This window comes from Clarias gariepinus, chromosome 23 (assembly GCF_024256425.1).
Source record: "Clarias gariepinus isolate MV-2021 ecotype Netherlands chromosome 23, CGAR_prim_01v2, whole genome shotgun sequence".
NCBI classification, from domain to species: Eukaryota; Metazoa; Chordata; class Actinopteri; order Siluriformes; family Clariidae; genus Clarias; species Clarias gariepinus.
The window spans coordinates 14,262,493-14,290,491 of record NC_071122.1 but is presented as its reverse complement, the minus strand read 5'-3'; the positions used below and the strand labels follow the sequence as shown (position 1 = coordinate 14,290,491).

The 27,999-nt window shown below is 39.9% G+C and overlaps 1 protein-coding gene across 1 annotated transcript; it reads left to right on the top strand.

The window, feature by feature from the left end:
* Nucleotides 1-11: 11 nt before the first annotated feature.
* On the top strand, nt 12-27,995 carry timeless (timeless circadian clock). The gene is made up of 29 exons (XM_053484681.1): nt 12-143; nt 1,290-1,443; nt 1,856-1,970; nt 2,052-2,114; nt 2,281-2,382; nt 2,812-2,967; nt 3,124-3,257; nt 3,875-3,962; nt 4,648-4,824; nt 5,509-5,726; nt 6,480-6,583; nt 7,308-7,477; nt 8,697-8,819; nt 11,019-11,170; nt 11,541-11,638; nt 11,904-12,027; nt 12,364-12,565; nt 18,379-18,518; nt 18,807-18,892; nt 19,593-19,713; nt 20,111-20,193; nt 20,828-20,976; nt 21,120-21,351; nt 21,461-21,529; nt 21,692-21,810; nt 22,421-22,664; nt 22,880-22,922; nt 24,549-24,628; nt 26,944-27,995. Exons 1-29 carry the CDS (start codon nt 62-64, stop codon nt 27,069-27,071), a joined length of 3,756 nt encoding a protein of 1,251 aa, XP_053340656.1. The 5' UTR covers nt 12-61; the 3' UTR covers nt 27,072-27,995.
* The last annotated feature ends 4 nt before the right edge of the window (nt 27,996-27,999 follow it).

Sequence of the window (27,999 nt, the reverse complement as noted above, 5' to 3'; positions counted from 1 at the left end):
CCCGTGTTATAGTGTGTTCTTGGGTGTGCAGTGCAGGGAGATCTGTGTGGATCTGTACAGGATGCAGTGTGAGCTGTTGGCCACATGTAGCGCTCTCGGCTATTTGGAGGGTGATAACTACCACAAAGAGCCTGACTGCTTGGGTAAGTCACAGTCTGGAGCAGAAATTCACATCATAGACACAGAGACATTAATGAATTCAGTGTTATTTGCTATATAAATAGAGCAGACTTTGAGGGGTGGAATATTGTTTACTGCTACTGATTGCATAAACGATTGCGAAACGCTTTTCCCTCATAGAAATAATGTAAATGCTAATAATCCGTTTCAGCCACCAAAAAAAATATCACCAATTGTTCAACATTTAGGAAAGACATGTACATAAAGTAAAATATGAAGTAAACAAACATTAAACCTCACTTATTCGTAGTTTATGATTCATCTTAAAAGTGCCTTCCTTTTCTCCCTGCGCTCCTTGATAACATTCTTGGGGCCCATGGTGCTATGTCTTTACTAAATCTTGCACAAAATGCAAAAAAAAAAAAAAAAAAGGAAATTTGCTTGGCTTTCCACAGATGACAAGAAGACTGTGCAACCAGCTTGGTCGCTCTTATACTTAAATGCTTTGTATGCTGAGGCAAATGTCTTGCTAAGTCGAAAATTTGTAAGACGACACATTTGTATGCCGATGTACCACTGTATTACCAACTTTAGCTTCTTGAGTAAGAGAAATAACATAAGTGTAAAGCGTCAGGTTTTATCTGTAAATTCAATAAAAGACTGATAAAGCATGATACTTATAAGACCTTTAGATTACTTAAATAATAAAAATACATCTTTTTCAATAACGAGAATAATAATAATACAATGTTTTAAACAAGGTGAAAATCACAGGTAAAATGAATCCTGTTTGCTTGTTTAAGTAGACAAAGTTCAGCAAAGTGACTACGAAGAATAGCAACCTTAGCTCTATTAGGTAACAACTGCAGCATTTAAACAATGAAAGATAAAATACCTAAAAACACCCTGCTGCTGAGTGACTTGCACCCCCCTGATTTATTATTTTATGTTAAAATATAATTTTTGTTTACTATTAATATAAACTAACTATTAATGACGGGTACAATAAAAACAGGAACATTTTATTCATGTTGTGTGTTGAATATAAATGGTACTGTAATGCCACTGTTCACATTTATGTGTGAAATGTTCTTGAACTCCAGAATTTATTTCTTAAATTTATTTCAGAATTTATTTATTTACTCCAAATCATGTGACCTCTTCCTTAGAGAGTGTAAAAGATCTTATTCGCTACCTGAGGCATGAGGATGAGACGAGGGACGTCAGACAGCAGCTGGGAGCAGCCCAGATCCTCCAAAATGACCTTTTACCTATCATAACCCAGCATGGACAGGACAAGCCTCTGTTCGATGCCTGCATCAGGTATATTTGAGATGGCGATTTAATTAAAATATCAGAATATGAAATGCTGTGTGCAATGTTGCATCAGTGATCTGACATATATTTTGGGATTGGAGAATTAAATGAAAGGACAGAGGAGTTTCTTTTCTTTTGCTTGAATTGTCACAGTCTCTCTCTCTCTCTCTTTTGTGTTACTGCATGTGTGCATTTCTCCACTACTCTTACCCCAAACTATTTTTATGACACAACCTATTTAGACTTATTTTTTTTAGACATGTATTTCTAGCATATTCTATGTATCCAGTTTCTCTTTCTTCATTTCTTCATGGAGCTCAGAGTAATACAGGATCCCAAGCATGGCACTACATCAGACTGCTGAGTAAGTTTTAATGTAAACGTGCTTACATTTGATCTGCTGTACATTTGATTGCAGGCTCATGGTGAACTTGACTCAGCCCGCACTTCTCTGCTTTGGAAAAATCCCAAATGATGCTGTTTTCCGACACCATTTCCTCCAGCTGGTGACGTATCTACAAGGATATAAGGAGGTAAATCTTAGTAAAAAGTTCAAAATTAGAGTGTGATCATTTTAGTAGTTACTTATATTTATTTATCTGTTCTGCTTCTAGGCATTTGCTAATGAAAAAGTTTTTACGGTCCTGAGTGAGACGCTGTACAACCTTCTGCAACTAGTGAGTGTCATAAATGTTCCATTAAGTAAAAATAATTGTTTAATTTGGGGCCAAAAAGAAAAACTTTTTTTTTTTTTTTTTAAATGCTTAAGAGATAACACCTGTAGTGACGCATTTCTTGCTGTATTTTATTAATTTTTTTTGCTCTTGTTTCCTGCTTTATCAGGATTGGGAACAGAGGCAAGAGGAAGATAATTTGCTGATTGAAAGGATTTTGCTGCTTGTAAGGAATGTGCTTCACATCCCTGCTGACCCCAATGAGGAGAAGGTCAGAGTTTATGTATTTTGGCTTGTTGTTTAAACGTTTAGATGTGTATATAATGCTGTGTATACACAATTAGTCCAACATTCTGTAGACATCTGACCATAACACCCATGTGTGAACCCTCCCCTCTATTGCCCCTGGTCTTGAATCTCTTTCTAGCATTACGGTGTCCCTTCACTGGAGTTGGGTCCCCCTAAATGCTTCAGCATAACTATCCTTCTGTGCACAAAGTGAACTCCATGAACACGACTAGGGGCGTTTTCACATTAGGAATCCGGTATTGTTTCCGGGAACACTTGATCGCAAAGTCTGGTTTATTTTGATCAGTGAGAACACAAGAGTCCTCCGGGAAAGGTGGTCCCGAGCGTAGGGTGTAATAATATTAGGAAAGCATGAAGATTGATTTTCTTGCTTAATTACCTCCCCGTGCAGAATGTGGATGATGATGCCAGCGTACATGATAAGCTGCTGTGGGCGATCCACATGAGCGGAATGGATGACTTGCTGAAGTTTCTGGCCAGTGCTCAAAGTGAGCAGCAATGGAGCATGCATGTGCTGGAGATCATCTCCCTCATGTTTAGAGATCAGGTATGTTTATTGATGCAGTGCGGCATCTTTGTGTTCCATTTCAAGACTGTTTGTTAAATGTTTAGTTTTACCGAACTAACGTTTTTGGAAGTTTCTTTACTGCATATTCTAGTAAACAGTTTAATGCTGTTTGTGCATTTACTTTGCTCTTAACAGACTCCTGAGCTGCTTGTAAGTGCGGGACAGAGTCGTTCAACACAGGAGAAACAAAAAGACACAAAGGAGCTAGAAACTCTCAGACAAAAAGAGCTAGCAGAGAAACGGACCCGCACACTACAGAGGGGAACCAGGTATGTTAGCGTGTTAGTCTTGACTGAAATAATATTTTGCATCATGTAAGTAATAGATTCTCCTGACTGTGGAGCTTATGTTCGAGCTGTAAGTACTTTGGGAGGTAATCTTCTGGAAAGCAGTTCCATCATTTCCTTGACATTGTAAAACAATTATTGATAGAATACACCATTAGTCTGTTGATGTTTCCCCGAATCATAGGCTGTGCAATGCAAGAAATATGAAATGTTTTCTTGAACCAAAGATTAAGACTTTAGGAAATTTGTGTACAGTCATAACAGAAAACAGAAGTGTTTTATTGTTGAGGGTCTTGTTTGACATGCATCTACAAACTTTATTTTTACAGTAACAAATAATACCTTATGGCTAATTCTGAATTGTAAGTTTTTCAGTGTTCAGTGTACATAAAAATTATTTATGCAGCATCCGAACAAAGGCAGCAGTTTTTTCATAAAGGGCTGATGAACATTTATAGTGTGGTGATAAACATGCACAGAGCTTACATTTTGCTCTTATAAACTTCTCTGCTTTTCTGCTTATCTGATGACACACTGATTGCACTGATGAGTTGTTTTTTATGTGTAAAACTCAAGAAGGATCATGTTCTCTGTCTCAGGCACTCACGTTTTCGAGGCTCATATGTAGTACAGGGATTAAAGTCTATTGGTGAGAAAGATGTCATTTTCCACCAAGGACTTCACAATGTGAGTAAACGACAATAAATATAAACAAGTAGCTTGACCGTGTATATATGCAATATGGAATAGGCATGTAAGAAGTGGCTATATAGCTAACATTTTATCACCGTAAACATGTCTTTTATCACATGCTTGTTTAAAATGTACATTATTATTAATTATATATGTTATTAATCATGTAAATATCACAGTTATGATTTGTTGACTCTTCGTGCAGCTCAATTATACTTTATCTGTGTTTAGTAAATTTTGCAACTACTTAGTTGGGAACATTGTGTTTGTTCCTCACACCATCATGCAGCTTCTGTATAATAAAGTGTGTACAGAAGTAGATTTGAAAGATATTTTTGAATTATAAAAAGTTTTGTTCTTAGAATATATTTCACTTTCTTTTGTTCAACTGATTTATTTCTGCTTTTCTGAAACAAATAAACAAATGTAGATAAAAGAAAAGACAGCATTCATGACCACATATAGAAGAAAACAAAGTTTGCCAAAATTATATTCTCTTTTTAAATAGTGCCTTTCATGTGAGCGAATACTCCTCTGTATTCATCTTTAGTGTAAACCACCCAGAAGGTGAAGCAAATGTAAAAAACATTGAAGCTAAAATGCTAATTAGTTTGATAAGGACATTGCATGGGCTTTGGCTATAATTTCTTTTATAATGTTTTTCTTTTTCCTCTCTCAGTTTAGGAACTACTCTCATGATTCTGGGAAGGCCGTGAGGCGTGTGCCCAAGCGTAAACAGGCAGCCCGAGACACTGAAACCCAGCGCCGGTCTGTCCTGAATGTGCGAATCTTTCTACGTGGATTTTGCGTAGACTTCCTGGAAAACTGCTACAATAGGCTCATGTACCTTGTCAAGGTGGTTATCATTTTTATCTATAAAAATTAAGCATTATAGACTTGGGTAAAAATGTGACTGAACACTTCAGAGCCCAGTTTCCCGGAAGCTTGGATCATCTCATAGAGGGAGTGTATGACATGACTCATTTTTTTTCCTTAATCAAAGATCCCTGTGCCGGAAGGGTTTAGCTAAACTAACTCCGTATATTTAAGAACTAATGTTCTTAGTTAATAGGACTTTCTGACTAAGTTGAGATTTGCAACCATATACCATGTTCCCTTTTTTTTATTGTTGTACAATGTCATTTATTTATTTTGAAGATAATTTTCTTATGATCTATTCAGTGCTTATGCCGCCACATACACAGATTTATTTGATTACAGTCAATGGATATGTTGTTGTTGTTGTTCTTTCGGCTGCTCCCGGCAAGGGGTCGCCACAGCGGAATATCCAGTCCGCACTACAACTTGGCACAGGTTTTACGCCGGATGCCCTTCCTGACGCAACCCTCCCATTTTTATCCGGGCTTGGGACTGGCACTGCATCCAGGGGCTGGGGTTTGGACACTGGCTGGGAATTGAACCCGGGCCTTCCGCATGGCAGGCGAAACATCTACCACTGTCAATGGATATAGTAGGACATTTCTCCATGACTCTTATGATTTTGACTGTTTTCTCTTTTGTTTGGTTGATCTTTTTTTAGGAGTCATTAATTCGTGAACAGGGCCAGCAGCATGATGAGACTTACTACCTGTGGAGTCTGAGCTTCTTTATGGCCTTTAATCGTGGCAATGGCTGCAGAGCTGAGCTTGTCTCTGAGACCCTTTCTATTCGTGCCTTCCACTTCATAGAGAAGAACATCACTAACTACTATGAGATGATGCTCACTGACCGAAAAGAGGCTACATCATGGTCTCGCAGGTCAGATTAAATACTCTGTTGCTACTTTATTATTATTTTTTTTTTTTATTATTTAAACAAATCAGGTAAATTTTATTTAAGCGATATTACATGAGAGGGAGTGCTGTTGTGATGAATATCAGCACTCGGGCTGCGCCCTCGGGCCTGTGACTTCGTCACAGCTGTGCTGTGTAAATGTGATATTGCTCATGTACAACAGGTCCACAAACATAATTTATTATGAACAGATTGTGATTTGTTTAACTAGTTGTTTTGCTCCACCATAACTTATCCTTCTGCTGGACGAACTAACTGAACATGACTAGCGACAAAAAGTAAATGTAATTAAGGGGTAAAAATGGTTACATATTATATAATGGTTCTCTGTAGTAGTGAATAGTGCTGTAAAAATTATGAAGTTCCTCTTTATATTCACTTTAGAATATCAGCCCTGTTAACTTTCAGGGTCTGGGGTTGAACCCCAGATAGCAGTAAATGGAAAGATAGTGTGCTAGGTTGCACCATCGCTTGTCTTACACACCAAGTAGTACCCTTGATGAGGGGTTGGAGAGCGACTTGGCATTAAACTTTTTGTTTGGAGCTAGTATGAATGGTTCCAAGGCGATCAGGAATAACTTGGAAGCAGTTATGGATTTAAAGTGTTGTTTAAGATGACATAACGTCATGTCAGATGTGTATACTTGCTGAAAGTGTTTTGGTAAATGGTTTTGAATGTGGTCGGAACTAACTGTTGATATCCTTTTTATCTTTTAGAATGCATTTGGCTTTGAAGGCCTACCAAGAACTCCTGATGACTGTAAATGAAATGGATCACTCCAAAGATGAGAACATCCGTCAGAGTGCAAATGTTATCAAGAGTAAGAAACAAGAAACATTTAACTGTCACAAAAATGTAACATTTTAAAAACTTTTTGAAGGCACTTATTTAAGCAAGTATATATTTTTACTGGTGCTGGTTGTCAATATACTAGCCATGCTAACTAGCCAAGAAATCTCTAATGACACTCAATTGAGCGACACACTAACGGAATCACTGCTGTAAAGTAAAAATAAAACAAATTAACCTGCACTTTACCTTTGAATAGAATCGCGTCAGAGCAGTGTTTCTGTGTAGAGCAGAGAGAAAGAGGGTGTGTGTGTGTCTGTGAAGGTCGAAAGTAGGAGGGCCGAGCCCGGAGCAGAGAGAGAAAATAGATCTTTAACCTCTCTAATGAGACTTGCTTTTGCTTTACATGCGTGCTGTACACAAAATAAAATGTTTTAGGCGCACACACGTGGTCAGTGTTGTAGGTAACAACAGTACAGAGGTTTCACTGTACTAATACTTACAAAACATAATTAATTTTAAAAGACAATGCACCAGTCTACTCAGCGAAAAGTTTGGCAGTACCTAGTATAAACAAAGCATTTCTTCTGCAGAGCTGTGTGTCTTACCACCTTCCTAAAATTTTTGTTTTGTTTGCTTTGTCAGCAGTTCAGGAAGAGGAGTATGTTGCATGTGTTACTACAAAGTCCATTTCATTTAAATATGTATGATTTTTTTTTTTAAGGCTCTAATAATCCTACCTTCATTGCTTACAGGTAATATCTTCTATTTGATGGAGTTCAGAGAGATTTTCCTTACACTCTTGCGGAAGTTTGATGAGAGAATGCAGCCACGATCATTTTTGCGTGATCTGGTAGAATCCACGCATCTGTTCTTACGAATGCTGGAACGTTTCTGCAAGGGCCGAAACAATCTGATTGTGCAGGTGAGCACCATGAATTATATAAATTCTGGGGAATTCTCCCCAAATCTCCCCAAATTGTCCTTTGGCATCTGAAAGAAAATCTAATCTCCTGGTAATGAAGAACTTCACTACTAGATGAGATGGGATGGGATGGTGGCTTAGTGGTTAGCACTGTCGCCTCGCACCTTCAGGGTCAAGGGTTCCATTCCCGCCTCAGGTCTGTGTGCATTGAGTTTGTGTGTTCTCCCTGTACTTGGTGAGTTTCTTCTCTGTACTCTGGTTTCCTCCCACAGTCCAATGACATGCAGATTAGACAAATCAGTGTTTCTAAATTGCCTATAGTGTGTAGTTAAGTCTATGGTTGTCCCCTGCGATGGATTTTCATTCTGTCCAGGGTGTACCACATTGTGCCAGAAGTTCTCTGGGATCTTTGCTTCCTGCGACCCTGTGCAATATAAGCAGTATAGCAGATGAATAACTTTTTGAGCCTGGGATCCTCCGAACCGTAGTCCAATGCCTTAACCACTGAGCTACGCCTGGCCCATCAGTGCTCAGACTGTCCGCAATAGGCAGTCCATGAGGAGGAGATGCACTGCAGTACTTCAAGCAGCTGGTGGCCACACCAGATACTGACTGGTACTTCTGATTTTGAGCCTCCCTTCATTCAGGGACACATTGTGAAACATTTTTAGTTTTTGTCTTATGGTGTTGACTCTTTTAGTGTTCATACAAATATTTACATATTAAGTTTACTGAAAGTAAAAACCGTTGAAAGTCAGAGGATGTTTCTTTTTGTATATATATATAAAACACACTGCATCTGAAAAATATAATATTGTAGATTTTCTTTTCCCATAATAAAAAAATATATATTTGAAATATTTTACTTTGTTTCACTGAAATAAATCTAGTTTCACTTTTTAAAATTTAATTCCGGAAAAAAAAAATTCACATCAAATTTTGAGATGCATTGAGTACACCCATAGTTTATTTGTCCCTTGTTGGGATAACTTGCAGTACAGTTTTTTAGTTTTGAGGAAATTGGGCCCTCTGGTGTTCAAACACTGCAACTGCATACATCATAAATAATAATTAAACTACAGTTGCATGTTTCCACAATCATCACAGCTACGTAACGGTTTTGCAGTAATGCGTTGTCACAATGTATCGCTACATTCTGAGTAAAAACCAACTTCTTACAGTCACTCATGTTCTTCCACCCGACTGCTCTCTCCTTTAGAAAAAGAAGACAAAAAAGAGAAAGAAGAAAAAGAATTCAACAGCGCAGATAGAGAATACCCCAGAAGCACTGGAAGAAACGTGGCAAATCGTGTCTGAGGAGCTTAAATCCTCTGGCTTTCAGGTATATCTTTAAAGCTTTGCTTCTCTTCTAATTTGTTAAAGTTGGGTGTACATGTTTGTTTTAAAATTAATGCCACAAAGAACCATGATTGCTGAGTCTTTTGAGTGTTTTTTCTACTTTTACCATGCATATGAGAATTGTAAACCCGTATGACTGTATGTGCTAATAATCTAAACTTTAAGTGTGATGCACTTGTACAACCCACCATCCTAGACTGCTACTCAGGCTCTTTAACTTAACTTTTTTAATTGTGACACTGTGTAGGGATGGGAATCACCAAGAACTATCTGATATGATATTATCATGATTTCTAGGTGCCTATTCGGATCCGAATCTTTAAGTATCATGTTTTTAAAAATATCCCAGTGGTCTAATGGTTTGTTTACTTTTCTTCCAGATTTGTTATAATTCTAAACAAACCTAGGAAACAGTGCTGCCTGCCAATGTGTAAACAGTTTAGACCACACCACTTGTAGTATTATAGAGGAATGTCAGCGTTTTACCACCTGAAATGCTTGTTAAATGTAATGTAACTGATATACTGTATACAGTCAGAATGCTTTACTAAAGCAGTTATTGGGAATATTGAATTACACTCACTCTGTCCACTTTATAAAGAAGAATTTAATCTCAAGAGTTTTAAGAATCCAAAGGGCAATGTTAAAGGACAGTTGGCAAATTGAATTAATTTGGGCATTTTCCTTTGTCCTCTTTTATAGACAACGTCCATGTCACGAACAGCCCCACATAGATGAGACTTTTACGTCATATCTTTTACAAATGTGATTGGCATTGTGTGAGACTTTTACAATGTCAATATCTAATATCCAATAACTAAAATAAATATTAAATAAATGGCACATAACAGTGTTATAAAGTTCTTATGATGTTTTGGTATTAAATAGTGTCTATTATGTGATTTCTATCTATTTTAACAAAAGTTTATAAAAGCCAGAATCGTATTACCAGAGGGCTGCTACAGGTCCTGAAGCTCTAACTGTATATAGTACAGTTTTGATTTTGCTGGCCTTCTCTGGTCATAAGCTAAAGCTACACTCAAACAATGTCTAAAGTAGCTTGAGGCTCCCCGTTTAAGTCATCAGCAGCACAACTTGATATTTACATTTACATTTGGGCATTTGGCAGACGCTCTTATCCAGAATGACTTACATTTTTATCTCATTCTACATCTGAGCAGTTGAGGGTTAAGGGCCTTGCTCAAGGGCCCAACAGTGGCAACTTGGTGGTTGTGGGGTTTGAACCTGGGATCTTCCGAACCGTAGTCCAATGCCTTAACCACTGAGCTACCCCTGGCCCTGGACTTGATATGAGTGGGAGGAAAACAGGCTTTTCAAAATGCAACACACTGAGCTCTGTAATCCTTCCTGGCTCGCTGAGGTAGATTAAACTTACTCCGTAGGTATAAAATTTAGTACAAAATAAAGTTTTACACACATAAGGGGGTGCAAGTATGCCACTGCTTATCCCTGAAAGCATTCTCAATCTGCTCCCTCGATTTTTGGCTATGGAAGGCCCCATACAATGTTCAAACTTGTACTTAGTTTTGTTGTGCTGCTAGAGAATGTAAACACTTTTTTGGATTTTTCTTCCTAATTTAGTCGTGGCCAATTACTCCTCGTCACTAGGGGGCTCTCAAATTAAGGCTACTACTAACATTCAGCCGGGAGGGCCGAAGACTATTAAGTGTTTCCTCCGAACTGCGTGATGCCAGCTGACCGCATCTTTTCGAACTGCTTGCTCACGCACCGTTAGGGGCGGAGTAACACACTCGGAGGAAAGCGCTAGCCGCTCCTTACGCGTGCACGAGCTCACAGACACCCCTGATTGGCTGTAGAGCCGTGATTAATGTGAGAGCACAAAGTACCTCTCATTCCTCCCCTCTGAGAGAGGTCGGCCAATCAGCTCTCTCTAGGCCTCCGGCTGAGAGAGGTAACAGCATCACCCAATAGGGCAAGCACTTTACCACTGCGCCACTCGGAGACCCCGAGTGTAAACACGTTTGATCAGATCGCAATATGTGAAGTTAAGGTCATGGTCAATCACCCTGGAAAAACAGACAGTTCCTGCTACTAGCCGATCAAGGTGCATCTTTAGCTATGTTGTCAAGCTGTATAGCTCTGCATACACATTAACCAAGTTTTAATTAAGTTTTAAAATTTATGTATACAACTATCACAGTTATCAGAAGCTCTGCGAGAGTCCGCTGTGCCCTTTGATGCTGCTTCTGAGATTCCTGTTACTGAGCAGCGGACTGAAGCCATGATCCGTATTCAAGACGCTCTGCTCGCTCGCACTGGGCCAGAAGCACTCGGGTTACTGCGAGCAGCACGGTAAAGCATGCCACTATCTAAATGAAATTATTAAACTTGGAATTTTTTGGCTATAAGCTATTAAATTAGATGAGCGTGTTCTTTTGCCTGTGTTATGTTGGCTACAGTAAATGCAACCCTAGGAACATTTGGCAATTAAAATAGCTAAGAAAATTTTTCATAGTGGCATTTACTCAGAAATTGTCCCTTTCAGTGATTCTTCTGTTTGTTGTTTTCCTTAAAAAAAAAATTCTAGTTCTGTAATATTTCGTGCCATGCAAAATAATAAATTAAAATCTGTCCCCGAAGTTGATGCATTATTAAAAGTGCAGCAGGCGGTTGTGTATAGACCTATTAATAACTCCTTTACCCCTTTACTCCCCCTTATCAGCGAGGTGTGGCCAGAGGGAGACGTGTTTGGCTCTGCTGAGGTAGAATCAGAAGATGAGCTTAATCTTCTAAAGCAGATTCTCTTTGCTGAACTTCCCAGTAAGTTTGTCTCTAAACAGCCCATATACTTTTAAATCAGGTAATACCAAAAAGAATACACAGAATGTTCTAGTAAAAGTTCTTGAAAAGCTTGTGTAGATACTTATGTAAAGTAGATTGTAAAAATTAAATACTTAATTAATTTACTTGATGTGGGACATACAGTATATAAACAGTAACTGATTTTAATCTCAGAAATTGAAGGAAAAAATTCCTAAATATCTATGCTTAGTTTGCTAAATGTTTGCTCTTTTGTGTTATTCAGGACCAGCTCAGACAGAACCTACTATGGATGAAGATGAGGAGGGGGCAGAACTAGACGAGGAAGAAGAGCTGGAGACTGTGCGTGTCTCTGAAACGGAGTTCAACTTTTTGGATTTTATCAAAAGGTGAGTGCAGATGTATTCATAATTATTGTTCTCAGTCACCAGTTTTGCAAGGGACCATGCATTTTATTTGTGGAAAACCCATCTCTGCTCACTAGAGGTGAATTTTTGGGTTTTTGGTTTGTTTAGCTTTAACAAAAGAAAGCTTATTAGATTTTCATAATGTAGTTTTAAGTACTGTTTCCCATATATGAGTAATAGGCATGTTTAATATTTCCCTTTCATTCACTTTACTCAGTATAATACATACAATATTGAGATGCATCTACATTTGCTCATATGTTTATAATTTGAATTTAGAAAGGACTGATTTTTTTTTTTCCCCACCTTTATCACCAGGTTTGCCAACCCAAACATTGTTCGACCGTACTTGGTGTTGCTGCGCACGTACTCAACAAACACATCTCATACCAACCACTGCATTGCCCGTATGCTTTACCGTGTTGCTGTGGACCTGAAGATGGATGCTTTGCTTTTTCAGCTTTCTGTCTTCCACCTTTTTAACAAAATCTTCACTGACCCTGCTGCCTCAGCATACAAGGTGGTTTACCAAAATCCACTTTTTAAATTCTCAGACATTATCATATTTTGCATTTGTACAATATGTAATAAATGTTTGACTTTACCCAAAGAAATTTACAACTGAAATAATCAGTTGAAGGATAAGGGTCTTGCTCAAAGGTCCATAGGTCTGATCAGTGGTCTAATGCCCTAACCACTAAAGTACTGTATGCCTAGCAAAACAATAGGTTACTTGCGTAACCCCGGTTCTCTGATAGCATTAAGTGAGGTGTCTCACTATGGGATACGCCCCTTCCGCGTATTCTTCAGAAGCCCTATTACACTACGCCAGCCCCAATTGGCTGGCAGACATGACGTTGTGTCTGGGAGTGGCCTCCCCCCCCCTCCGTATAAAAGGGGCAGCACAACGTCACTTCGCTATTCAAAACAAGCAACCTCTTCCTCGCTTCACACAGCAAGGAGGGTCATCTGGTGAGACACCTCACTTAATGCTATCAGAGAACCGGGGTTACGCAAGTAACCTATTGTTCTCTTTCAAGCATACGTTTCGGTGTCTCACTATGGGATATCCTAACTCCCGTATTGTCAGATAGCCTGTCTTGAAGTCTTCTGCCAACCATACCCAAAGCCTACAGGGCTGAACGAGTTTAGTCTTTAGATTCTGTCCCTACGCTCAGTACTGCATGAGCTAAAGTCTGAGCTGTAACGTCCAGTTTGTAAAATCTGGCAAATGTGTGCGGAGATGACCAGCTCGCCGCTTCACATATATCCTGTAATGTGATTCCCTTAAAAAGAGCCCAAGAACTTGACATTCCCCTTGTCGAGTGCGCGCGTAAGCCAGTTGGGGGTTCTAGACCCTTGCTGGAATATGCCAACGAAATCGCCTCCACTATCCAATGTGATAAACGCTGTTTAGTGATCGGCTTCCCTGTACGAGGTTTTATCCAAGAAACGAACAGCTGATCACTCTCCCTTAGACCTCTGGTCCGCTCTGTATAGATGCGCAGAGCGCGCACTGGGCACAGCGTGTTTAACTTTTGCTGCTCTGATGAAGCAAAAGGAGGTGGATGGAAGGCCCTTAACTCAAAAGGGTTTATCGCATTAATGACTTTAGGCATGAATGCCGGGTTAGGTTTCATAATTACTCCTGCATCCCCGGACATGAACTGTAAGCATGCTGGATGCACAGAAAGAGCATGAATCTCACTCACGCGCTTTGCTGAGACCAAAGCTATTAATAGTGCAGTCTTAAAAGACAGTGCCTTGAAATCAACCTTGTCTAGTGGTTCAAATGGGGACATAGACAATGCATCAAGCACCAACCCCAAATCCCATGATGGGGTAAGTGGTTTAGAGACCGGCAGGGCGCAGCGCGCGCCCCTCATGAATCTGCATATCAAAGGATGTTGTCCCACTGTTTTATCATCAAAACCAATGTGACAAGCAGATATAGCAGCCAGAAACACTTTTATGGTTGAGAACGCTTCGCCTTTGTCAATCTTTTCCTGAAGGAATGAAAGAACTACTGCCACTGAACACTGAAAAGGAATCTCCCCCGGCCATCTCGCGGCTATTAGTATTAGTCTCATACCTTCCTCCCTTACTCTGCAGAGTGTTGGTGATATGAGCGCTATCGGTGGGAATGCGTATAAAAGAGTGCGAGGCCACTCGTGTGCTAGCGCGTCTATTCCCAGGGGCGCGCTCTGGTCCTTCAGGGAAAAGAACAGGTGACACTGGGCATTGTCTTGGGACGCGAACAGATCCACTGTCGCTTTGCCATACATGCCCCAGATCTGTTCGATCACTTCGCTGTTCAGTTTCCACTCCCCATAGAGGGAATTTCCCCTGGACAGCAGATCCGCGCCCCGATTCATCACACCCTGTACATGTGTCGCTCTCAGGGATAGAAGGTTGACACTGCCCCATAAGATCAGTCTGCGTGCTAACGTGTGCAGAAGGAGTGATCTGAGGCCTCCCTGACGATTTATGTAGGCTACAACTGTCGTGTTGTCCGTTCTCACAAGAACATGTTCTCCTTTCAGAAACGGGAGAAAATGCTTTAGCGTCAGAAAAACAGCTAGCATTTCTAGATAGTTTATGTGAAGATTGGTCATATGCTGACCCCATCTCCCATTCACTATTCTGCCCTCGTGAATGCCCCCCAACCGGACAGCGACGCGTCCGTCGTTATTATCTTCCTGTGCCGAACTACACCCATGGAAACCCCTTGAGTCAGGAAATTCGGGTGTTTCCACTGGCGCAGTGCTAGAACTGCCTCTGACGTCACTCTTACCCTTTTCCGTGAGTGACGTACCGGGTCCAGCCCCTGGGACGCTACCCAGCGCTGGAATTCCCTCATATGTAATCTCCCTAGTGGGATAACTATCAGGGCTGAGGCCATCAGACCTAATAATCTGAGGCTTGTACGAAAGGAAACCTTGTTTCCCCTCTGAAAGTGGGTCATGCAACAGGTGAATCTTTTCACCCTGTCTGCCGATAGTCGCGCCCTGAAGTTCACTGAGTCCAGCGACAGTCCCAGATACACTATGAACCGTGTGGGAGTTAAAACACTCTTTTCTGTGTTCAATCTTAGCCCCAGTTTCTGTATATGTTCCAGAAGTATCGCTGTGTGCTCTCTCGCTTCTTGTTCCGAGCGAGCTGTCACCAGCCAATCGTCTATGTAAGTAGCGAGACGAATGCCTTTCTCCCTGAGCGGGGTGAGCGCCGCTTCTGTACATTTTATAAATACTCTGGGGCTGAGGGACAAGCCGAATGGTAGCACCAGATATTCGTATACCACGCCAAGGAAGGCAAATCTCAGAAACTTCCTGTGTGGTGGGTATATCTTTATGTGAAAATATGCGTCCTTCAGATCGATTGATGTGAACCAATCTCCCTGGCGCACCATTTGTAGGAGTGTAGAGTGCGTGAGCATTCTGAATTTGTATCTCCTTAGGTATACGTTCAGCGCACGTAGATCTAGTATTGGGCGGAGGGCTTGGGTTCCCTTCTTTGGAACGAGAAAATATCTCGAGTAAAACCCGCTGTGGCTCTCCTCTGGTGGAACCACTCTTATTGCCCTCTTGTTCAACAGAGAGGAAATCTCCTCCTGAAGGACATGCTTCAACTCCCCCCTCACCTGGGAATGAATTATCCCTTTGAATTTTGGAGGGGAAGTTGCGAATTGCAGTCTGTACCCGAATTGTATTGTCTTTAATACCCAGCGGGACTGCGTGCATTCTTGCCAGCTGCGTATCTGCAGTGTTCTGGCGCCCTCGCGCGGCTGAGTCACGGACGGTTCTGTGGTCTGTACTGCGCATGCGCGGGCACTTAGCGCTTTGACAGAGTCTGTGTGATCCATCACCTCTGTGAGAGCGACAGCTCCCCGAGGTGACGTTATATTTTGATTCATTGATATGTTTTGCAACATTTTTTGGGGAGATATATTTTTTTGAAATTTTTTGGGGGTTCAGTAAAAGCTTTATTCCGGTTTGAACGTGAGACATGCTTGTGATACATTGATGTATGTACACCGCTGCACCGTTCCTCTTTCGCTTCACTGTCTTGCCCCTGGCCCACCCGGGCTCTCCCCTCCACACAGAACAACTTTGGACCTCGGAACTCGTCCTTTTCAACATTTGAGGGTCGGGAACTAGCAAACTGGGGGGCTGTTGGTTCCCTTCCCGAGGAAAGACCCCAGCAAACAGCCTTCTTCTTCCTCCTCACTCCCTGAAGATGGGGTTGAGGATGAGGATGGGGTTGAGGAGCAGGCTGTGCCGTCTGAGTTGCCGCTGGCGGATAGTTTCTTCTCTGCCAGGGAGATCTTTGCTCTGCGACTCCGCCTTGGCCCGCTGAACTTGTGTTCGGCCTCTGCCGTTTGGGGATGCGATAACTGGGGGAAGGGCGGGCTGTGACCTGTGCGAAGGTCTGCCTAAGTGGCGGGGGGGGGGGGGGTGGGGGGTGCCGCCTGCGCCTTCCTGGGCATACAAAGCTGTAGCGCCTCGTCATCCCTCTTTTTCTCCTCACATCTCTTTTGCATCAGTGTGAGAGCCGAGCCGAAGATTTCGTCGGCCACCACTGGTGCATCCAAGATAGATTCTTTCTCTCTGTCGGAGAGATTCGCCAAGTTGAGCCACCGGCCTCTCTCCTGAATGACCATCGTGGCCATTGCTTTCCCCGCGGCTTGTACCGCGCACCTCTGAAGCCTCAGAGAGAGATCTGTCACTATACAGATCTCCTCCCACTGTGTCTGACCTGGTGTGGCCGAGGCTTCGTCCTGCAGCTCCGCTTGGTACGCGGTCAGCAGAGAGGTCGCGTTTAGAGCTCTGACGCAGAGCGCGACTGCTTTGTATGCGCGTTCCGTCATGTTTGACTGGAAGCGCTCCGTTTTCGACGGCAACCAGGATTTGCAGCCGCCGTGTGTCTCGGGAGCAAGTGCGCAGCCACTAACCGTTCCATGGGGGGCATCCTAAAAAGTCCCTCTCTTTCCATGCCCTCCACGTCGAGTGCAGATCCCCCCTGCACTGGCGTCTTGCTCGTAAACGGTTTTTCCTTCCATGTCACCGCGAGCTCCTCCAGGAGCTCTGGGAAGACTGGAAGGAGCTGCCGTGCCGCCCGTTTTGCTCTCGGCAGCCTCTTACCTTCATAGCGAGACTTTGCAGTCTCTGCCACTACAGTCGGCCACTGAATATTTAGCTTTTCCGCAACGCGTTTGCACACGTCCTGCAGGTCGACGCTCAGGAGCGGGGATGGTGCCCCGTCCATGGCTTCAGCGGCTCCTGTCGCGGCAAGAGGCTGTGCTGAGTGCACGGGTGGAAGGAAAGGGGAGTCCTCGAGATCCTCCTCTTCCTCAGAAAGGAGAAAGTTGGACTGACCCTCTTCCTCGAAGTCTAGCGCGCCTTCTTCTTCGTCAGTGCTGAGCACACTGGGTAGAGGGGCGCAGACGTCGAGCTGTTCACCCCAGGATAAGGCTGCCGTGGTGGGCAGCTCCACAGGGATGGATACCTGTGGGGTGGCAGCTGGAGTGGGGCTAGGTGAGAGGAGTGGGTCGAGGCCCGACAGGCTAGCTTGGCGCGCTAGCCTGCGACGAAGGCTCTTCGCGGTGAAGCGTGCGCAGTGTTCGCATGAACCGGGGTTGTCTAGCGCTAGTTGCGCATGTTTCAGCCCAAGACACGACGAGCAGACCTGGTGTGTGTCTTTGCTCGAAATCTTGTTCCCACAAACACAAATACGCACGTCTCCTCCCTCTCTAGCCTTGGCGGTCTGCGTTGCTGCAGCCATATTGTTTTTAAACGGTCCTAGAATTAACTGGAGTGTCAATAAAAGGAGCTAGGCGAAAGACGGTGTGGTGACCAGTCGTTTCGAAAGATAGGCTTCTGGTGTGAAGCGAGAAGAGGTTTTTGAATAGCGAAGTGTGCTACCCCTTTTATACGGAGGGGGGGGAGGCCACTCCCAGACACAACGTCACGTCTGCCAGCCAATTGGGGCTGGCGTAGTGTAATAGGGCTTCTGAAGAATACGCGGAAGGGGCGTATCCCATAGTGAGACACCGAAACGTATGCTTGAAAGAGAACCCAATCAATATTCAAAATGTATAAACTAAAATAATTAGTCTGTTATACAGGGTAAAAAAAAATACTACAGTAAGGGTTGTGTTGGTCAGTTTTCTTTGTGTGACACAAAGCTAATCCTACTATTATGTTGAATTAGCCTAATACATAAACTGTATAATTTAAAATTCTGTAGTCACAGTAAATAATTTTGCTTAGTCTACTTTGTGAAATAATTGTAATAAGAAGTGTCTTTTTCTGTCTCTCTGCTTCGTTCTGACAGGAACTGGTTACTTTTGCCAAATATGTCGTGAACCGATTCTTCTCTCTTGCTGCCCAGAACAGCAAAGCCTACATCGAACTACTTTTCTGGAAGAATGTTGGCATTGTGAGACAGATGACTGAGGGCTACAGTGCAGATGAGTGAGTGTGTCGACATACGAACAGAACAGTCATTAATTTTTACTTGGTGAACAAAGAGGATTAAGAATTACCAAACCAGCTGGCATTTCTGTTGAGCAATATGAATACTTTGTTGCTTATTATAATTTAACGGGACAAAGGAAGGGTCTTTGCAAATGAATTCTCAAAGTGTTATTGCTAATTTCTTTGGACAGTCTTTGCAAATTATAATTTAATGGGGGGGGGGGGGGTAAAGTGATAATTTAATAATGCTACTGTATCTGCCATCTTTTTCCTTCTTTAAATCAGTGGTGGTACTAACAAAAAAGCCAACTGGACACCGGAGGAGGAAGAGGAGCTTCGGCGGGTATATGAAGAACACAAGGATTCTGGAGGTAAGACTCCCTATGATTATGTAAGATTTATTGTCAATTATATACACAAAAGAAAAAAAAAAATGCACACTCCAAAACTGTATTCAGTCATCTTTAGCTTTGATTACAGAACACTATATGGTGGTCAGTTCATCTGTTAAAATGATTCCTTATGCTCACAGAACCACTTATCCACAATTTGAGTACTGAAATATGCCTGTGCCATCAGGGGAGGGACAAAAAAACATATATGTGATCATTCAGATAATTCAGGTCATTAACTGACTTCATTTTATTGCTTAGCGTAGACCTGACCACATAAGACAAGCCCAGGTCGTAAAAGTGACATGCAGCTCTGCGTTTATAAGGGTTCGGTCAATATTTTGATTTAGTGGGAATGTTGTTCGTTGAGTTGTTGAAAAACAGGAATCACACTGCTAAATCAGCAACCATGTTTATCTAAAGCTTTGTTTATAAAAGTGACACTATTTTACATAAACATAGCATGAGCAGCAAGAGGCTACTGATCTCTCATGGAAGGTATTTTGTTGGGCATCTACACAATTTTGCTATAATAATTAATAATGTTGGCTTGTTTTAATGTGTTTTCTGGTAAGATAGTGTACTGAATACATGCTGTCTTTTTAAAATTTTTATACTTTGCATCTACTTAAAATGAGTACCTGTCATTTTTGTTTCTGTGTCTATGTATGTTATGTAGTTCCTGACATCGTGGAGACCATCCTGCCACTGCTGAGCACAGAACGCACCAGACGACAAGTTGTAATCCAAATGGTGTCGATGGGTTTGGTGGACAGTGTAAAGGACCTAAAAAAAGACAGGTGTTTAAGCTTTGATTTGCTTATTCTAATGGAATAAATTATGTTTCATTTATGCAAGTCACCACAGGAAACCCAGGCATCAGTGTTCAGTTATAGTGAAGTTGATGTGGTTTAAGTAGTATTTTTTACCGAGCATGCTTGTGTGTGACTTGGTCATGAATTGAGTTTAGACTTTTGATGTTGCACATTTTTATATATACTGTCTATATATATATATATATATATATATATATATATATATATATATATATATATATATATATGTGTGTGTGTGTGTGTATATGTGTATATATATATATATATATATATATATATATATATATATATATATATATATACATTTTATTAAATTTAATAAATTTTATTCATTGTTTCTTTCCGCCTGTCTTGTTTAAAGAAAGGGTACTCATATTGTTCTCTGGACTGAGGAGCAGGAACAGGAGCTGCAGATGCTCTTTGAGGAATATAAAGACTCTGATGGCAAGTTATGAACTCTTTTACTGTTCCTCCTAAGCTAAATCAGTTAAGCCATATTAATCAGTAGATTTTCAAATTTTTATTTAGTTCCAACAGAGTGTTTTAGGTACCCTTTTAGCACTCGTTACATATACATTACTTTATAGTGCAATTCTTTCCTTTGCATATCTCAGCTTGTTAGAAAGCTGGGGTCAGAGTGCAGGGTCAGACATGATATGGTGCCTTGGGAATAGAGAGGGTTATGAGCCTCGCCCAAAGGCCCAACAGTGACAGTTTGGTGGAGCTGTAGCTTGAACTGCCGACCTTGTTATCAGTAACCTGTACCAGATGTAACCAGATAAACTACCACTGCCCCTTAAGCCTCTTTTTTTGTTTGTTTAATATCTCTGATTTCATTGTGGCTTCTGACCTTGTGACAGTGCAGTCTGTAAAAACTAAAACATTATTAAACAAATGTATGTAAAAAGAAAAGGTAAAGCATATTCATAAAACTAAATAAAAAAACTTCCAACACCAGGCATGGCTTTGACATAAATATAATTCATTGTTAAATGTTTAAATTAAGCATAACATTTATTCCAAAAAGATCCAATTTTGCTACCTAGACTTGCATTGACTCACTTTTTGTTTTCTATAGATGTTTTGGGAAATATATTAAAGCGCCTGACTGCTAAACGCTCCAGAGCTCGAGTCGTAGATAAAATCATCAGCATGGGCCTGGTTTCTGAGCGCAAAGAGCTGTATAAGAAACGACGACGCAATACCACTGGAAAAAGTCGGGAAATGGTAAAATCCAAACTATTTTTAGACTAATTAATGTTTTTCCGCATCCAACTGAATCCCTGATCTTTGGAAATATTGCTATTTTATATTTGTTTTATGTATTATCATTATCATCATCATCATTATTATGATTATTATTATCACAGACTGAGGAGGATTTTCTTGCTGACCTGAGTGGAGAACCCAGAGAAGACATGATTGACAGGGATGAAGAAGAGGAAGATGAGGAATTGGAAGAAGAAAAAGAGGATGAGGAGGATAATGAAGGAGAAAATGAAGAGATTAGACCTGTCCGAGAAAGGAAAGTCAAGAGACGAGAAAGCGTTGTGGAGAAAAACATCAGTGTGGGATCTATGGCACAAAGCTTACGAGCAGAAGGTTAATACAGTACTTACAATCGGGAATAGGAAACTGTTTGTATTGGGTAAGTTTTGTCATCGCAACTAAGTCTGATTTTACACTCACTGGTGTTTTTCGTGGTAAACAGGCATGTCCGGACCGATCCTGTGGCTTCAGAATTGCCTGAACAGAGCAGCAGACGATCGGGAAGAAGATGGTAATTATCCCTAAAGATTTAATAAATGTGTCTCAGTCACATTTGTTTGTAATTTTCTTAAATACTTTTGCCAGAAAACGTAATCCTTGCATGAATGATTGAATTATATATAAAATGTAATTATTTTCATCATTGACTTGAGCGACTTGTTGATTTCCTCAGGTGTTTCTCACCCTGTGGCACTGGTTCCTTTGACGGAGGAGAATGAAGACGCCATGGAGAACAAAAAATTCCAAAGGCTTCTTCGAAAAGTTGGCATCCGTGCTCCAGCTGATGAACAGGTTACACAGAATCTTAAATAGGATTTGACTGCTCCCAGTGCAAAACATTGAAGAGGAAGATTGTTGAGTCTTACAGCTTATTTTGGCTTCTCTTTCTCTCTCTCTCTTTTTCTCTCGTTTTAATTCAAGATGACTAAAGTCTCATCTAAAAGTATTGGAAGGCCTGTCTCAAACACACATGTCTTTTAGTGTATAGCAACAACCCGAGGATAGGCATTGATAATCAGTATTTTCAGAGATCAACCAATCTATTAAAAAATTAGGTATATTGTACACACATGCTAACATTAATTGTTGACGAATGACCAAATAACGCTTTGTGTCTGCTTTGATAGATTTGCCCCAAGCTTTTCAAACAAATTTATCTGCTAACAGTTAATGAACGCTTACTGCATCTATTTAAGAAATCAACTATTGAAGCTATTTTGCAAATGCATGAGTACTGTTGTACTTACTTTGTCTCTCTGTGACACACCTTCCATATTTTGTAGATTGTGTTAATTGGTTGTGTTTTTAATGATTATTATTGTAAATTATGATGTAATATCTTAGTCCAGTATATATCAGCTATTTTCTTGACTGTAACTGCCTTGTGTCCTTCAATGACCAGGAGTCTTTCTGGAGGATCTCTGCAACAATGAGCATCTTTCAGCTACGGTCAATTGCAGCATCTCTTGACCAAGTAGATGAGAGTGAGGCCAAAGCTCAAGAGCAACCTGATGCAGAGGTGACTGTAAATCCAGAATTGGCGCAGAACGACGATGAAGGCCATGACTCCCAGGAGCTCAGGACTCAGGCACTCCGAGCCTTGCTGCTGGCTCGCCAGAGGAAGCGTTCGCCTGAAGACACCAAAAGTATGGCATGACTGTAGCTTTTTTGGGTTTTGTAGTTTATTTATATATATATATATATATATATATATATATATATATATATATATATATATATATATATATATAATTTATTATTATTTTTTTTACAAATGAGCGCTCATTGTGATTTAATGAAATTCTGCCTATTTTTCTTTTATTAATTAAAAATATTAATTAAAAAATTTTTTTTTTTGAAGATTTATCTGATGTCACGTCTGAAAGTGAAAGTGGAGTACAAAGGTAGGTCCTCTTGTCAGAATTCTTCCTCAGAGTTATGGGAAATGAGACATTTACACTTTTAAAGTCACTCTCTTAGGAGAGTTTACTTTATTAGGAATCTGCACATTAATGAGATTATCTAATCAGCCAGTCATGTGACCAAGCACAATACAAACTCATGCATATCAAGGTCAAGAGCTTCAGTTTGTGGCCCCAGTAAACCCCAGAATTGGGAAGAATATGATCTTAAGAGTTCCATGAATAAAAAAAAACAAGAATTGGACGAAATCATACACACGACTTATCGAAAAAGGACAGTTTGGGAAATTTAGAGGCGTCCTTGCAGCAGCTCGAACCATTTCAGACATTTTCCTCCGTCCGCTCTTAGAAACAATTTCCATGCTACGAAAAAGGCCACAGGGATCACACTTTTAAATAATTCTAATATCCAATACCTGATGTTGAACATTAACTTAAGCTCTTAAGCTGTATCTACAAAAATGCACAGCTATATATGGTGTAAATTATATCATATATTTAACTATTCAGAAAATGACCAGCTGTCCACATACAATGCACTTGGTTTAGAGGACAATACCTTTTGTAAATACCAGGACAAATCTGATTTGTGTGTCTGCATTGCAAATTGGACAAATCTGATTTGTTTGCACTACACTCACCGCAAGTATATCATCATTGTAGAAACCCAGATGTCTGTACAATGAGTAATACAGTGATGTCAAAAATATTTGCTGGTTCCTTAGCTACATGCAGATTTTGCTATGACTTGTTTTGTCTGTTCATGGTTTTGAGTATATTTAATAGATAAGAGTGACAAGCAAAATAGTTTATAACAAATATATTAGACAGGTCACTTCTTCATTGTTGAAGACTTTGATCCATTGATGACTTGCAGTCCTGTGTTAAGTTTAACTGTTCCTTTATCTTAGGAACCTTACGACCTTTATTGTTGTCTGAATATTTAAGCTGTTTTATTTAGTTCATTTTAAGAATAGAGAGGAAAAGGTAAGTGACATTTTTGACATTTTACATTTTTGTGCAGTTTGTTTTTTTCAGCTACATTTTTATTATATTGTGCATTTTTTTTCCTTATGTTTTTTATGGCCTTTTATTTATTATTATTCTTTCTCAGTTTTCTGTCAAATCAACTGTAGGTTTTATGCTTTAGTGCAAATAGGCAAACAAATACATCCAGCTTTAATTACTTTGGCATGATCCATATTTATTTTTAATTGTTCAGTCTTTCATGCTTTAAAGTGCTTCAGTTTTATTGCAGAAAATCCTCACTCACAAGAAGTATTCCTAACTGGGATTTTAACAGCCGGTTTTCACAGTCAAAGAGATTCCAATAATGTCATCTCTCTGTCACTAGTGGCCCAAGGCCTGCTCTAGTGTGTGCTCATTGTCCAAACCAGATTCTTTAGCTGACCATTCATCCAGCGCTTCCTGACAGTTGCATTGACTCATTCCCCACCTAAATGATCTGGCTCACTCTGACTTTTTAATTGATTGTCTTTGTTTTTGTAATGTGTCAATGTTTAGAAAAAAGCACCACTGTGGGTTTTCTGCATTTGTTAGCTCACGTTACACACTCAGTCTGGATAATAAGTTCTTTCTGTGTTCTAGTGCTGCTGCTGTTCAAGGTAAAACTTCAGTTAAGAGGAGTCGTGTGTTAGACAGTGATGACGACGATGATGCTGAACGAGGTAATGTAAAATAGTTTAAAAAATCTAACTTTCCATACCTTTCAATCTATACCTTGCATTATTTACAGACTTTATACAGACTTGCATTATTTTTATGACACCTGAAAATCTTTATTTTAGGGTAAAAATATCTCTAAAACACTATTCAGAGCTTTTCCTTTTTTCTCCTCTATAGCTTTGCTTGAGCAAATGTCAAACCATCAAATACAATTTTGTTTTTGTTAGGTTTTGATAGATAGTTTAAAAAAAAAAATCAGGTTTGCATGGTCTCACACACTATATGGCCAAACGTTCAGTGGAGTTGAGGGAGCTCTATGCAAGTCACTCGAGTTCTTCCTCACTAGCTTTGTCTTTAATGGAATTCCTTAGTGAACAGCGGCATTGTCATACTGGAACAGGTTTGGGCCCCTTAGTCCCATCGAAGGGAAAAGATAATGCTACAGTAAAGGATTCTATACAATTGTGTTTTTTAAAATTGTTGACAACGGAGTGTTCACAAAATCTTGAAGGTATCTGTAAATATTTGTACAGATTGTGTATTGTATCTTAAAATATATATGTAATTATTAAAGTTACGTTTTGTCAGTGGTCAGGTTTTTATTTAGCAATGTCCAAAAGACAAAAAAAAAACAGATAAAAGACGCCTCTTTTTATAGTTGCTCGACTAAATTCAAACATAATGAAACTATTTTACATTAAAGTCTGAATTTAAGACCTACAGTACAGGGTTAGGGTTAGGCATGCTGTTGTGGAAAATTGTAATTGTACTGCCTTTGAAAGTAGAAACCAAATTTGCCACATAAAAAACAAGTTGAGGAAACGATAAACATATTGCCAGTGATTAAATTAAACCCAGAAAACCCATTTCGGGTTTATGGAAGTAAATGTGTACATGTACATTGTATTCTATTAAAAATACTAAATAGAATTAGTTTCTCCATTTTTTTTTTTTTTCCTGCCTTATAATTCTCCCTTTTTTGCAGAAAAAACTTAATCTCATGTAACACTTTGAAACAATAGACAGAATCCTGAGATTAAAGTCAGTATTTTCTCACTCACTCACTCACTCATCATCTATACCGCTTTATCCTGCATTCAGGGTCGCAGGGGGCTTGGAGCCTATCCCAGGAGGCTTAAGGCATGAGGCACAGTACACCCTGTACAGGGCGCCAATTCATTGCAGGGCACACACACACATACTCACCCACACACCTGTTCGCACACTACGGGCAATTTAGGAACGCCTAAGGTTAGCCTAAGGTTTAGGTTAGCCTAATCTGCCTGTCTTTGGACTGTGGGAGGAAACCGGAGTACCCGGAGGAAACCCACAAAGTACGGGGGGGAACATGCAAACTCACAGAGACGGGAATCGAACCCAGACACTGGAGGTGCAAGGCAACAGTGCTAACTTGTGCTTAATTTTAAAGGGGAAAAAATTGAACTCGAAAGCATTTTTATAGGGGTCCTAATTTTCTGTATTAAAAAAAAAATCATTAGATAATTCTTAATGATAATAACACAATACTAAGAGATTAAATCAGCTGATTAACTCATACCTGAAACTAAATGATTGTTATTTTAATTTTATGTAATTCTTAGAATTTAGATAAAATATTCAGGTGCAGTCATGGTGTGTTCGAAGCTCCATATACTGACGAGCACATTGTTTCGTTCAGGTCCTAGCGAGAGTTTTTACAGAATATTCAGGACCTCATTTCAGTGAATCGCCCTGTATTACTTGTATCAAAACTGATGTTGAGAGGAGTCGCTTGGCTTCAAGGCCGGTTTGTCTTTGGCAGTGATATATATAAATTTTAAATATAAATATTTTTTCTTAATAAAAGAAAAATAGGCAGGATTTCATTAAATCACAATGAGCGCTCATTTGTAAAATATATATATGTGTGTATATGTATATCATTTTTTTTAAATTATTAGTTTCTACATAATTAGCTGCCCCCACAAAAACTGTGCCATCTGACATCTTTATTGTCGCTACATGTCCACTTTCGTCAGTGTGGATCTATCAAACATGACTGTCCATCACATTAATCACCACTGTATCATATTGCCGTGTGAGATCATTGTCCTGTTGCCTGGCTCTATTTTAGCACTGCTTAAACTGCTGGACACATGACTTCATATTCATCTTAAGAATACTCTCATTTTGGCCATACTATGTTTAAATACAGTGTAAAGTGAGTGTGGTTCCATTAGAAATCAGATGTTTCTTTCAAAGTAAAAAATGTTGGTTCCATCCCGTATTGTGAAAGTTGTCTAGATTATATACCCATTATTCTTTTGTTAATTTGCAGACGAGGCTCCTCCTTCTAGAATGATTGTTGAAACTGAAGGAGGCGATCACTCGGATGAGGAAACTCACTCTGCTCCTGCCAAGCGAAGGCGCCACCGGGTGCTCAGTGACGACGAGGAAGACGACTAGATGCTGTGACTTTGGACCGGCCACTCCTGTAACTCCAGAAAAAACAACCAGTGATGACTGTCAACCATTTCAAAAAAAGGGTCCACATTTGAACAATTTGACACTATTATGTGTGCTGCAGTTGGGTTAAAGCATAAATGTGTTCCTGATACTGCAGATGCAAACAGCTTGAGTCCTTTGCAACAACAATAAGGAGCTTTTTAGGTGCTCTTTGGAAGTGCAGTTTTGTATTTTAGACATTTTGTACATTTAAAATTGTTTCTACAACTATAGTAATTTGGGATTCAGGATTCTTGATGGTGTTTACTTTTAGACTTCTAAAATGTTTGTGGCCCACATTTGAGCTCCACCCTCCATGCAGCTGTGCTTCAGAATGCATTCACATGCACATGCCCTAACAGGACTCCTAGAAGTGTGAAATTGAATATCTTAATGCATCTTATTCAAATAGCTCTTTTCTACATTTCTACAGTTTTTCTTGACTTGATTGCACATCCTTGTTTTGCCTAAATAATTACTGTTGTAAGTAAAAAAAAAAAATGGTTTTCTTAAAAAAGAAACTCTAGAAATGGTTGTAATATTAGAGATCATACCTTTTAGTACTCTTGTTTTCAGATGGTGTTATGCAAAGATCCACATTCATTAAATAAAGTGTTGATTAAATAATCTTTACAAACTGTGTCCATAGTCGTCATATTTCTATTTTGCAATTTACAATAGTGTAATAAAATGATTTTTCCTGCTATTTAATCTAAGTTTATTTCTGGTTTTCTGAAGTTACTAAGATACTGTACTTTATCAAACTTGTCTACTTGTATACAATGTTTTATTTTCTGTGACGAATGCACATTACAGAGATCTAAACTTGATTTGTACAACTTATAAACCTAACAAAAATACCCCTTTGATCAAAGTGAAGTTTAATTAA

What these genes read in the sequence shown, in the direction of transcription:
- timeless (XM_053484681.1), top strand. Translation starts at nt 62, where the DNA reads ATGCAGTGTGAGCTGTTGGCCACATGTAGCGCTCTCGGCTATTTGGAG. An exon ending in GAGTGCAAATGTTATCAAGA is followed by an intron (nt 6,584 to 7,307) that starts GTAAGAAACAAG and finishes CATTGCTTACAG; the next exon opens with GTAATATCTTCTATTTGATG. An exon ending in TTAAATCCTCTGGCTTTCAG is followed by an intron (nt 8,820 to 11,018) that starts GTATATCTTTAA and finishes CAACTATCACAG; the next exon opens with TTATCAGAAGCTCTGCGAGA.